Raw genomic sequence first — 13,785 nt, 5'->3', positions numbered from 1 at the left:
AGTTTGAGTAGAGCAGTTTGTCCGTTTAGGGCTACTGTAGAAACAACATGACGAATTCTATATAAGGGGACCCGCTGTGTATGTACATAGAAATAGCTCATTCTAAGGTAATAGAAACATAACGCTTCATTACGTAAGATACACCTCTGAAGACCTAGGGCGCTTTCTCACCTTTAGTTCGGTTCATTTGGTCCGGACCAATGGCAAAAAATGATACATTGTAGCATTTTTCAGCGGTGTTGGTTCCTTTTCACACCACACTGATTGCTTTGTTCCGAACCAGTTGAAACGAACCAAAATGCAGTCACGAGACAACATCCACATCACTCGTTGGTGAGAGAATGTATTTCCTAAACTGCTTTTTTAAACGAAATAAACTCAACTTCAACATCGCAGCTGGTTTAGTCCAAAAAAGTGCAGTACTTTTTGCATTTGGGTCTGTTCAAGGTCGGATCACGTTCTCACCACAAACGAACCGCTCCAGGGTTCGTTTGAAAGCGTACCGAGACCACCTCTTCAAGGTGGTCTCGGTACGCTTATTTGGTCCGCTTTTGGTGCGCACTCGAGTGCGATTGCTGCATTCACACCTGCCCAAACGAACCGCACCAAGAAGAAAAACGAACTCTAGTGCGATTCAACCGTACTAAATGAGTCAGGTGTGAAAGCACTCATAGTTATGTATATTATATTGCATCTCTGTCAATAGATCCTCCAAAAAATTACACATTGGACCTTTAAGAAGCTTGTTAATAAGAGCTCTGCTATTTTTTCCTCTTACTCAACAGACTTGCAGTTTTTGCTTTGGATGATAAAAGAGTGTAAAATCCTGTAACGTCACTAGGAAAGTTTTGCAAAGGATTTTGCAGCACTCGCATTTTCTTCAAAGAAAAGGAAAACATTTTGTTAAATCAGACAAACCAATTAGACGGTGTTAAACTTGGTCGCTGCAGATCAGTTTGCTTCCTGCTATGTTTCATTTGCAGATCTCTAATGTCAGTGTGACCTCTACGAGGAGGGCGACAGCAGCGTGAAAAACAGTTTTCTGTTCAGCCTCGATACTCCCAACAAAGCTACTTTGAGAATAGCAGAAAATCTTCTCAAAAGACTCGAGCTGTTTTCAAGCTGAAACAGATGGATTGAGATTCAAACCCCAAACTCTCAACTTATTTCCAACCCACCCATGTCTGTAGGCTGTTTCACGGTGTATATTGGAATCTATCCTCATCACACCCATATGAAATGTTTAGCTGTACATTTAATAAAGTCCACTGTTTATTTGCTTAATAAATCAGTGATTGACATTTGTTTCTAAGTGTGAAATGTCTCCTTTTCTTCTGTTCTGAATGCTTTAAGACATTGAGAAAGAAAGGCTTTAACGGTTGCAACAGCCCTGAGCCAGACGGGGACGATTCGATCGACCAAAGTCCGTTGCAAGAGGACAAATACCGCAAGAGCGAAGAGCTAGACATCCTCTTCAAACGCTACGGAGTGAGTATTCAATTTTACCTTGTCATTCTAACCTCCCTCCTCTTTCTTCCCTCTGTTTTTCTCTCTCATTCTGTGTTGGAAATAAACAAAGGCTCTGAACAAGAAAGAGCACCGGGATTCAGAGAGTCCGGACCCCGAAGAGCCGTTCTCCCTCACGCCTCGCACAGAGGAGAAGTACAAAAAGATAGACGAAGAGTTTGATAAAATGATGCAGAGCTATAGACTCGTGAGTACCCGTGTGAAGAGGCCTGCTGTCGGCCCCGGCAACCAACTCACACAGCCTGCTGTCGGCCCGGCAACCAACTCACAGAGCACCCAGCAACCATCTCTCACCCCCTTTCTGTTCCCACCACCCCTAAATCCCCTCTGAATGTGTGTGCTTAGGCAAGGCGAGGGCAGTTAGAGGTGGTGACATGCAGGCGGTGTTGCTGTTTTGATCCTCAGAATCCGGTTTTCGTAACGACGCTGAAGCGCTGTGCCTGGTTTGTAGTGGTTTTCATCCTGCGAGTCGTTGTTTTCCATGACGACTGACGCTTGTATCGCGTTTGCCAGGAATAGACTTCTGACTCATCTGGGTCCCGTTTCAGGCGTCGATGAAGATGATTTTCATTAAAGCGCTGTCAAGAATGCTTTATGCATGAGGCCTGCATAAGGAATCTCATCTCTGGGGGTAGAGAAACAGGAACACGTTGCTCACTATCTCTGCGTATCGTGGGCCTGAGTTTGATATAGCCTTAACATCGTTTCGCTTCTGTGTGAACATGATTCAACGTGATGTGGGCAGCAAAGATTGGTTACGTTTATGCGTTTGGCAGACGCTTTAATGCATAGTGACTTGCAGTGGGTGCATCCAAGCTACATTTTATAATATAGGTGTTGCCAGGGATTTGAACCTGTGACTTTGGCGTTGATAGCGCCATGTGATTAGTAAAGTAAGCGTTCTTCGAAATTATAATTGGAATAGAAATTCATAGTTTACAGCATCTTGTAGAGATGTCAAAAGTCAAGCTCTTTATTATTCTCTCAATTACTGACTGTTTACTTTGAAGAAAAAAAAAAGTACTTCTGTATACATATTTAATTGCGAAATACACAAAGATAACATGCCACAGTTTTATTGAATTAGTTAATATTTGTAGTACCCTAAACTGTTACTAAGGAAACGTTTTAAATAGTGAGGTGTGTTCTGTATCATATTGGTTTTTTTTTATTCGTTTTCATAATTTTGTATCATGACAACCTGCACAGAATGATTTGGAAAGATCCTAAAATTGTAATTTGACAAAAAGTCTGTTTTTCTACACACCTTCAACCTAACTGTCCGTTCATGGATCCAGAGCCCAGAGACATATAGCATCTCTCGTTCTCTGCCCCATAATCCCAATATAAGTGCCTGAGGAAGCTAGGCTAAAACCTTAATCCCTCTCACTGGGGACACCCGGCACCATGTGCACCACGAGCTCTACTTAACAGACCAGAAAATGATCAGTTTGTAATGAGTTTTTAGATATTCCCCACTAACTGTCTGACTTCACTGTTGTAGAGAGAACTTTTATATTTTATTTATTTTATTTCAAAGTAATATTAAAGGAATGTACTGAATTACGTTATATTTACATCTTTCAAACATTATAATTGAGAAGTAGCTTGAAATAGTGACTCAATAGACTGGTACAGAGATTACATATTTTTGTACGCCAACACGGAAGTTAGCGCGGCACTGGTTCCTTCGACCGAAAGGCTTTTCCACAAACCTTTGGAAGATTGCAAAAAATAAGCTCTGATTATGGTTTGTGATGTTTATACATTTTGTCTTTGAAAATAATATTTACAGATTAACACAATATTTGTTATTTATGAAGGCTAAATACAATCGGCAGAAGTAAAAAGCTAACATGAGGCTCTGAACAGACTATACTACGGTCGATATCAACATCACCACCACTAAACCTCCGACAAATTTTTCAAACTTTATTAAAAACGTGTTCCCTGGTAATTACTCCGTGAATGAATCTCCATCCACGTTTTTAGAGATTTGTGCCCATGTTGCATTATTTGTGAGATTTATATGCGCCATGATGTCTAACGTCCCCGCCAAAGGATGTAGTCGCTTTTAGCATCTTGTTAGCAACCGCCGTTTTTAAGACACGATGAAGCTTTGAAAAAAGGCAAGGAGAGTGTTATAACAGGTGTGTTTTATGTCATAGAATAACACGCCATTGAGGTACATCAAAAACCCATTGACTTTAGGGCGATGGAACCGGAAGTGCTAAAATGCTAACTCACTTCCGGGTTTTGCATACAAAAATACATCATCTCTGCACTACTCTTTTTAGCCCACATGACAGTTCATCACTGTTGAACACCTCCCCCCAACATTAGCCAATCAGAATCACTCAGAAAGATGAACTGCCCAATAGAGATCTGCGTTGCATTTTCCAGTCACACTCTTCCTCAACACAACACAATCTCTTTTAGTACCAAGTGTGTCAGCCTTGTCAAAGTCTATTTGCATGTGTCTAGACTGAGATTATCTTCGATCATTTGCATTCATCTCGAATTGTTGATTCAAACTTCCACACTAGATTTGAAGAATAGCACGCTAGATTTCTTTTGCCCGTGTAAATGGATTCTTGGTGCTCCATATTTAAAACTAGCTGCTCACCTTGCACTAAACCGTCCCCCATACCCCCACCCCCTCACCTTGCCTGGCCTGGCCTGAGTGCAGTGCTGGAACCTAGTTGCTGGCTCAGCCAATAGTATGCTTTGCTACATGGATTACTAATGGACCGTTGCTTGAGTTCACGATTTACAATACAGTCAGATTAGTAAAGCCTGCCCTTCCAATCTATTTAAATCAGTTCCCTTGTAATACATCAATATAGAGTTTAACTTGTATTTAACCCAGACTATTGCTTTCGAAGGGCCCCTAGTGAAGTATCGCTGTTTGGTTTCTCAAATTTTTGTATAGCAACACTGTAGGAGGCTAAACCCCACAGACGGCTCTGAGCGAGTTAAGGGACCATAATCAACGCACTTCAAATGAAGTTTTTCTACTGCAGCTCAGAAAGAGAAAAGGACAGAGGTACAGCCAGACTAACTCTATCAAACTGGGTCCCCCAGAACACTGGAGGCCTAGTGCGGCCCACATTCTAATTTTAGAGGCCCTGGTTTTGCTGAGGATCATGGGAAAATGGGTCTCCGTCAGAGCATCTGGACAGTTTGAGTCCACTGACTGCAGAAGCTGCCTAATTGTGTTTCTGAAAGCATAAGAACAACGATCGGCTGACTCAAGAGTTGTCACAGCCACATGGCCCTTGTTTAAAAGTCTTCTCTACGCTGTGGGTTATTACCTAGGGCCATATATGCAACTATCACACACCACTGTTTATTATTGTATTATTAGGATCATTTCGACCTATGAAAAACACACCTATTGCTATAGTTTTTTATTTTTTCAAATCTAGAACGTATTTGATTTCCTGTTTGTTCCTTTATTTCCAGCCTGGATTATTCACACCTTTAAATGCATTTTTTGCAATATTGACCCATTCCTTAAGAAAATAACTCTACTCCTTACGTGCCTCACGTGCTCTGCTTTGGAGATGTATGCACAGGTCACTGCATGCTATTAAAACAGTGTGTTTCCAGTTGCACTGGCGTTTGCGTGAGCAGATGTCGTCTCAATGTGCACACGTGCAGTGACATCGCTAACCCATTTCGCTCTGTCTGTGCTTTATCAGTCCACAGTGCCGGCGCCCACCTTTTCCATGCCAGTCACAGTTCCGGTGTCCAATCAGAGCCCTTTCAGCAATCCCGGCAGCCTCGTCACCACTTCTTTCATCACCTCCACACTCACAGACCCGCGTCTGCTGTCGCCACAGCAACCGCAGCACCAGAGGAACACGGTGTCTCCAGGCCTGCCACAGAGACCTGCTAGTGCAGGTGAGAGTGAAAATTTGTGAGCAAGTCAGTGGGGCTGGGTACCAGTAAGCACAACATGAAAGAGGAGGTAGTAAATCGTGTTGTGTATTTGCAGTTATAATGTCGCCCTGCGGGTGTTGGATTACCCAGAGCAGCTGTCTCTGAGACACGCCGCTGATTTATGCATAGCTGTGAATCAGTGTCGCTGTCATACCTTTATGCTCTGGAGTGGTCGCATAGTGTACCGATAATTGTCTTACTGCATGTCAGCTGATTTTTGGCCTTATTTGCTTATTTTAAATTGTTGAAAACGTTGATGATTGACAGAAGGTGATCAAAGACCTGGTATTAGTCTCCGGTCTCTCGATCACAGGTGGGCGATGCCTAATTTAGATTTCTCAGCGATGGAAATGATGCTTGCTTGTGCAACGCATCATTCCTGTATAATAGTTTTATAACAACTGCCCAAAAATGAAAATTCGGTCATCATTTACTCACCCGTCATTTCAAACCTGTATTCTTTTTTCTGCAGAGCACAAAAGAAGATATTTTAAATAATGTTTGTAACCGAACAACAGCGATATCCATTGACTTGCGTTGGTTTTGTGTCCATATAAAAGAAGTGCCATTGTTCAGCTACCAACATTCTTCAAAATATCCTCTTTTGTGTTCTGCAGAAGACATTAAGTCATACAGGTTTGAAATGACAAGAGGGTAAGTAAATGATGAGAGACTTTTCATTTTTGGGTGAACTTTTTGAATTAATAAAATAAAGCCCACATGATTTTACTAGATATCTTCGCTACACTTTGAAACGTATCGCTGACATTAAGTTACGTGTTTAGTCGTGAAATCGGAGACCCTCCCCAACAAAATCTCAGACAACACAAGTGCTCACTGGAGACGCTTTGAGACACATGTTCATAGCAGGTGTGAACGGCAATCTGAGTGGCCGACCACCTAAAATACCCGTTCTAAATATGGCATATAAACGAATTATATTTGCTCCAGAATTTTATCTTTAGAAGATTATTTTTGACTTTAGGTCTTGATTTAGAGTCTGTTATCTATACTTATTCTGTCCTGTGTCCAGGTGCTCTGCTGGGAGGTGACCTCAACAATTCAAATGGCGCGTGCCCGAGCCCTGTGGGTAAGTCTTTTTTCCTCACCATCTAGACGGCCTCAGTAACACCTCTTGATTTTCACCAAACATCCTGAATAATGCATTAGTCTGAGTCAAACTGGCTAAAATCGAAGAGCACACAAAAGAGGTGCAAGGTTATTTCAGTCTCGTCCGATAAGATTTGATCTTGCTGTGATTTTGAGCACCGTGAAGGTCTTCCAGACACAGTGAGTGAGCTTTCGGACATCCACCGTACACTTACACACCTGTTCGTTTGTGACAGCTGAGGCTCACGCTGTCCTCTCCAAGCATGCCTGTAAACACTCTCATGGGACCATGGGCATGAGTGACATAAATGCTATGGGTCAACAGCAGCCATGTCAATTTTCCTACTCTCTACTTCCATTTCCTCATCTTTCCCTTTTTGTTTCTTCTATTCCATTTCTGAGCCATGCATATTTATGCTCTTTTAATGTTTCACTCATGACATTCTGGATATCCAGTGTAAACCAGCATAGCCCTCTCTCCTCTTCTGTCACACCGCCCTCTCTCCTTCCTGTCAATCTTGACAGTTCCTGACAGCTGAAACTTCTTCGGCCTCTGATCCTTACAAACACATGAGCATTTTAAAGGAATAGTTTGGCTAAAATTGAACATTTCATTATGTCCCATGTCTTATTGTGAAACAAAATGAAATGTTAAGCAGTTCTTTTCTTTGCTTTGAAAGTGGATGGTGATTTACAAGGGCGTATTTGCACAAAGCATTGTACAGCTTTAGAAGTGTAACTCAAGTTGTATAAACAGGTGAATTATTTCTTTTTTTGGTGCTTCGTATTATGAATCACTACAGATTCCACTGCAAAAAAGAGAATAATATGGATTTGAAACAAGTGGCCTCCGGAAAGCACCTGTTGTGTTTTCTTGCGAATCTATTTATATATAAAGTGAATAAAAGTTTTCCCAGGAAACTTTTACCAAACTCTTTTCCCTGTCTGTTTCTCATTCTCTCCGTCCATTGCCCCTCCCTTCCCTCCATTCTCAGCTGTTGCTCAGGGAATGTCAGTATTGACGTCACGTAGCATTCCTACCATTCCCATGAGAGAAAGCGAGCATTGGACAGAGATGGAAAGAAAAAAGCAGTCAGGCCTTTGAAGTAAAGATAAATAGAGACCAGAGTCATACAACCAACACTTGTACGCATTTTTACAAACACAACATAAACAAAACTTTCTCTTATATACATATACTCATGTCCACTGTATTATCTAGCATGTTCTCAGACGCAAGCGTGTAGAACATAAACAAGCATGTTTCTACACATGTTTCCACCCCCGTCCAGAAATCAGACAGAAGTTAAATCTGTGTTTCCTGGGGCAGAGAACAGCTGAGCATGTGTCTTGTCTCCTGCCAGAGAATTGCAGCTCCCCTTGCAATCTCTTTCCATTCAGAGCTGCTGACGCGGTCGCTGCGTGCGCACGGTCGGTACACAGTTGTTGTTGCCCTGTAACAGGAGCTCAGATGGGGTAAAATATTTAACTGAAGCAAATGTCTCTCTCTGGTTTGAAGCTCATAAATGATTCATTAGGAGAGCATGTTACGTTTGATAGAATTTGGTTTTAATTCAGTTAAGCATGCAGATACTTTTCGGAAGCAGTACAGCAGTATAAAAGTAAAAATAGCATTTCTAAAAATATTAGGGATATTTCTGTTCAGCCTGAGACATCAGCGCGTTGCCATAGCAGTAGCGAGTGACGTGCTGTGTTTTGCTGAGAGAAGAGTGATATTCAATTCCAGAATGTGGGAAAACATTGGGAATGTCCCCTTCTGTCCCGCTCTCTCTTTGGCTCTTTCTGGTGGTCATTCGCTGAGATTTTGTACACGAAACACAGATCGTCTTCCTTTGAAAACACTACTGCGTACTTTGATTCGAGCAGGCAGATCAGGCATTACGAGTACTGCGACATCATACGCAAAATGGAACGCAAATATTTTGATAACAAAGCTGGGAAAAGAGCCGTGGAACAGGATGAACTAGTGTCATACATACTGATCCCTACCTTGTGTGCGTGCGCTGCGTGCTTGCATGCGTACGCACGAATTAGGTTTACAGGAATGCGGTTCTCCAAGACTCGAAACCAGTCGCTATTAATCCTCCAATTACAACATAATAGAGTTGTAATCCGAAAAAACACAGGATTTGGTTTATGACACAAAGTGTTAGAAAACACATCTGCCAGCGTGAGGGAGACGTTAATAGGATTATTTTCCCTGGTGGGCAATTATTGTGTTTTTCCCATCAACACCAATTATGGAAAACAGAAAATACGATGGTGTTTCTGCATCTGAATATGTGATCGTGTGTGCAGCATACAGTTTTTGTATGGTATATCTGATAAAAACAGCAAATGAGGTTTTTCTTGCGTGTACCAGTGCTCTGTTGACATCTCTCTTTTTGCCTCTCCTCCTCCCCTCTGTAGCCAATGGTTACATCAGTGCCAGGGCCTCCCCAGGACTCCTTTCAGTCTCCAACGGCAACAGCATGGGGAAAGTAGTTCCGACCAAGTCTCCCCCTCCGCCCAGCACTCAGATGGTGAACAGTCGTAAGCCGGACCTTCGGGTCATCACCTCCCAGAGCGGCAAAGGCCTCATGCAGCTGGTGAGCACTTTCACATTGCACTACGGTAACACGACTGGGCCAAAAAACACTATTCAATTTGTGCCATACTATAGCATAATGACAACGAGGTTTGATAGGTGCTCCTTTGGTGAAGCCCTGAAGCGATGCGTTTGTTCATATTTGGACTGTGACTGAGAGTCCTGTCAGTGTGATTCTACACAGAAGCTTCGCACAAGAAACATGAGATACTTATGAGAGGGAAGCGAATAAAGCTGTCAGATAAACTGATTCATACACTTCAGATTGTGTGTGGCCTCATTTACACCTTGTATTGAGATCCATCTCTGGAGTCTGTGAACAGTGCTAAATGAAGTTGTAAAAGGTGTGTGTAAAAGTGTTCTGTGACCACAATCACATTCGAGGTGTAAATTCTAATCCATCCTGATCCTAGGTGAAAGTCCACCTACTCAACTGTCAATCATCCACTGCATTAAAATAGTAAAATACCGTGTGTTCAACATGATGTAGTAAGCAATATGTGCAGTCATGAAATGAGTGACCCTACCTTCGGAATCCGATCACAAGTTAGTCAATGTCATAGGAGACATGTGTCACTAGCAGGCGTCAGGGGCTGAGTGTCGCCTGACCACTTGTGATCGGATCAGCCGGAACAGATGTTAAAACAGGTGTAAACGGGGTCTGTGTGTAATCTCTGTTTTCTCGTTTCTGGCCTCGCAGACAGATGAAGAACTGGAGTTGGTGAGTGAGGTGAATACAGCTCAGTTCTTTTGGCTGTTGTGCTGTGAACGTTTTGACAACATTTGGTGAACATTTATAATGGATGATGTGCAGTGAATGTCACATCGTGTTTTATTGGAGGTCAATGTTTTGCTTGATACACTTTCATTTACAGCGTGTGCCACAATTATAAACTATTTTGGTGATTATTATTCAACCAAACACACACTTACACACATTGATTTCTTTATTGGATTGAAGTGCAGAATTATGCTTTGTTTTTGATAAGATTAATAATAAGTGGTCTGTGAATGAGTTAAAGGTGTGCTGTTTGTTTCTGCTTGATTATTGTGCGTACTGCGCAGTATTAAATGAATGCACAGGCATTTCAAGGCAGAACAAACAAACACGCGCACACACATTCTCAAGGCAAGATGCACACATGCATGGGTTGATCTAATATGAGTCAGACACACTGGATTGAAGAGAAAGCATTGAAGCAGAAGCTCTCACTCCACAGATCAATTCACCTGTCTGTCTCTTTCTTCCTGTCTCACTTCTTTCTATCTTCACTAATGATTGTCATCCAATGACACATTAAGTGTAGTGCATGCACATTTAGATTTGAGGTTGAAGATGCTTCACCCATCTCTGCATCTGCATGCATGCGCAGAGCCATCCAGGGTTTTACTACTGATGAATCATGGGAGTCAGTTGACTGATGCTACTGTAGTGTTTTTATAAACCATTTTTACAGTCATCAGGACGTCTGAATAGTAATGTTTGACACTGGTTTGCCCTGCGGACACATTACATGTTTTTTACAGTGTGTCATGTAGTTCAAGCATCTGTAAAACTAGAATAATTGACTTGAGAAGCATTTCTTACTGCATAAGATAATACTTGTTTTTCAGGGGATGTACCTTAAGGGAACGGTCGTTCATTCAAAAATGTTTTAAAGTCATACAGCAAAGTCATATAGGTTTGAGAAGACATGAGTATGAGTAGTTATTGTATTTCAATGAACGATCCCATTATTTTTCGTGAACTCACCCATTGGCATTTTAAAGCATATTTTTTACTTTTGTAAATTTAAATCTAATGAAATTAATGAGGTTTATATTCAGATCAGGGGAAAAATGCCAGTGGATTAGGAATAGCTTTATAGTCTTTTTAAATGTTGCTTCTTGGGCAAATTGATCTTGTTTTTACAATGTTTACATATTTGCTGGAAAACAGAAAAAATCTGAAATATTTAGAGTATTAGAAAAAAGATTTTAATTTGATTAGAGCTCTTGAGAGATGTTGTTAATATAGAGTGATAGAACTAAGATCTAACTGTTTCATCCTCAGGAATATCTAGAATTTGAAGAATTTGTTGATAAGATTATATAAAAGAATTTTAAAAGATGTAAAATTATCGGGCTTGTGATGCTGTGTTGGTGCCTATTGTTCCCTTGTAAGGACAGTTAACTCATGCACTTCTCACCCTTTCTCTCTCTAAATTTCCAGAATGCTCAGCGGATAGGCACCTCTCAAGTGACCCAGCCTCTTACCACACCGGTGGTTTCCGTGGCAACGCCGAGCCTCCTGACTCCATTCTCCATGCCTACCGCCTACAACACAGGTGAAAATGACATCATAGTCAGAAGCCGAGACATTCGTCACTCCACAGTCTGGCGCACACTTGAGAGATTATTTGTTTTTATGTATATATACATATATATGAACATGTTGACAGTTCCAGTTTTTGAATCGAATGGAGGTTTGGAGGACCCTTTTTAAATTTTTTCACAAATTTCTCTTTTATTTCACATCTTTTTTTATTTCAAAGCTAGATTTATGACATTTAATTTGAATATGAAAGGAAACTATATATTAGGAAACATTCTGCTTTGTTTTCATACAGAGTACCAGCTAACAAGTGCAGATCTCACAGCCCTCCAGGCCTTTACGCCGTCGGGTGCACTGTTGCCAAGCAACATGACCACTTGGCAGCAGCAGCCATCAGTATCCCAGCAACCACAGCAGCAGCCATCTGTTTCCCAGCAACAGTCTCAGCAGCAGCAACAACAACCACAGCAGCTAACTCTGGCCTCCCTAAGTAACCTTGTGTACGTATAATATATTTCACAAACCCTCTCTCTCTTTCTCTCTTTCTCTCTCTCACTCTTTCACTCTCACACATACTCACACCTGCACATGATTTTTCACTAACCACATGTCCATGGTGTGAGCCCACATGCACCACATCTACTTCCTGTTTCTGTATGCAGTGTAGAGACAAGGTTTAATTTAATAAGCCTCAGTAGTTTTTTAAGACAGATGCTGGAATGTGTAATCTTGGTCTTCAATAAAGTTAAAGGTGATCTCATTTTTTTTAAGGTTAAATCTCCCCTGCAAGCGTATACAGCCATGGGTAAAATTAAGAGACCATTCAAAATGTTCATGTAATCTGCATTTCTAGATGTAATGTGGCCATTCCAGTTCAGCGTCTGTTGAATTTCAGCAAAATCAAACCTCAGGGGTAACGTAAAGTCATCCAACAGCAATGGAAAAGACACAAAACTGTGATCAAAATAACGAGGTTATCACATTAAAAAGATATTTTTTAAAATATTACTGTTGTACTGCTTAAAAGTGAATATGAACTTGTTTTCTTTGCAGTATTTGAGGTCTGAAAAAATACAGAGCATCTTTTCTGTTATTTTAACTAGGGTTGCACCGATACCATTTTTTAAAGACCGAGTACGAGTACCGATATTTTTTTTCTTGTACTCTTCGATACCGATACCTATAACCGATGCCTGTATAATGTACAATAATGTTAATAAACCAGTATCTTACTGGTACATTTTCTTTTGTTTTTAGGTCTACTTAAATTGAAGTACTATTTTTTAATCAAGTTCTATTTTCTAGTTCTAAGTAGCACAATTTACTAGCTCATTTACTTCAGTTTACTAAAGTAAACAATATACTCTGTGGTCAAATTATTAAAAAAATTAAGGGGGGTGGTGTGGTAAAATATGAGTGTATTATAACTTGTTCAAGTCAACCGGACTTTTATTTTGACGGGACGCCGCAAAGAGCGTTTGTTTAAGTTAACCGGACTTTTATTTTGACGGATCGCCGCAAATGGTGTTTGTTTGTGTGCTCGTGTCCTCGTGCAGTGAAACGCTGGCGCTGAAAGCTCCACAAGCACAATGCGTTCAGTACACGCAACCGCACCGCTCTTTCACACATGGTAACGCAAAACAAGCAGAATACATATTTAAACAGTATCTGAATATTTCGTTAACTGTTACGTTAGCTGTTCAGCGCTAATTTCTTGTTAGGAAATGCCTGGATTCCTCGATGTCACGTGAGGTATCGGCGTGTCAGTACGAGTACATGAGCTTGGTATCGGCCGATACCGATACTGGTATCGGTGCATCGCTAATTTTAACCTGTTTCTCCAGTTTTCATTTTCTGCAGATGAATGCAAACATAAACATAATTTTTGTTTGAAATTTGGGAGAAATGTTGTTGGTAGTTCACAGAATAAAACAAAAATTATTATTTGACCTAAACTCAAATCTATAAATGGTAAATTCAGAAAAACTGAAAATGGTCTTTGAATGTAGTCTTAAAATATTTATTAAATTATGTATAGATACATTTGAGCATTAAACTGACAATCATTTTAGACTCTGGCAGCTGCCTATTTAGTCCCCTTCTTAGACAGTATCTTTGGACGTTGTAGGTAGACAACTGTAAGAGACTCACTAGGTGGTAAATTATGGTGTTTTTAATCATGAATTTTACCTCACAAGTGTCTAACCTTATTAGCACCTTCCTAATCTTGTTGCGTTTAGTGTCGCTCTGCAGTGTTTTAACAGCTTTGTGAATCAATCTA

The 13,785-nt window shown here is 40.8% G+C and overlaps 1 protein-coding gene across 10 annotated transcripts in view; it reads left to right on the top strand.

The window, feature by feature from the left end:
- The window catches only part of mef2d (myocyte enhancer factor 2d), a 57,316-nt gene that overhangs the window by 34,561 nt on the left and 8,970 nt on the right, over window positions 1–13,785 (top strand). For 4 of the 10 annotated variants that reach the window (XM_057339196.1, XM_057339195.1, XM_057339190.1 and 1 more), the window contains exons 4-10: window positions 1,354–1,488; window positions 5,232–5,433; window positions 6,506–6,562; window positions 9,013–9,191; window positions 9,891–9,920; window positions 11,403–11,517; window positions 11,800–12,004. In XM_057339196.1, coding sequence (XP_057195179.1) covers window positions 1,354–1,488; window positions 5,232–5,433; window positions 6,506–6,562; window positions 9,013–9,191; window positions 9,891–9,920; window positions 11,403–11,517; window positions 11,800–12,004 — 923 coding nt within the window. Of the gene's footprint in view, window positions 1–1,353; window positions 1,489–1,579; window positions 1,715–5,231; window positions 5,434–6,505; window positions 6,563–9,012; window positions 9,192–9,890; window positions 9,921–11,402; window positions 11,518–11,799; window positions 12,005–13,785 lie in introns of all 10 variants that reach the window. The other 6 variants (XM_057339192.1, XM_057339198.1, XM_057339197.1 and 3 more) reach the window with 4 other exon arrangements.

This window comes from Triplophysa rosa, linkage group LG8, assembly GCF_024868665.1.
Source record: "Triplophysa rosa linkage group LG8, Trosa_1v2, whole genome shotgun sequence".
Classification (NCBI taxonomy): domain Eukaryota; kingdom Metazoa; phylum Chordata; class Actinopteri; order Cypriniformes; family Nemacheilidae; genus Triplophysa; species Triplophysa rosa.
Note: the sequence above shows the minus strand (reverse complement) of the source record. Positions and strands in the feature narration are given on the sequence as shown.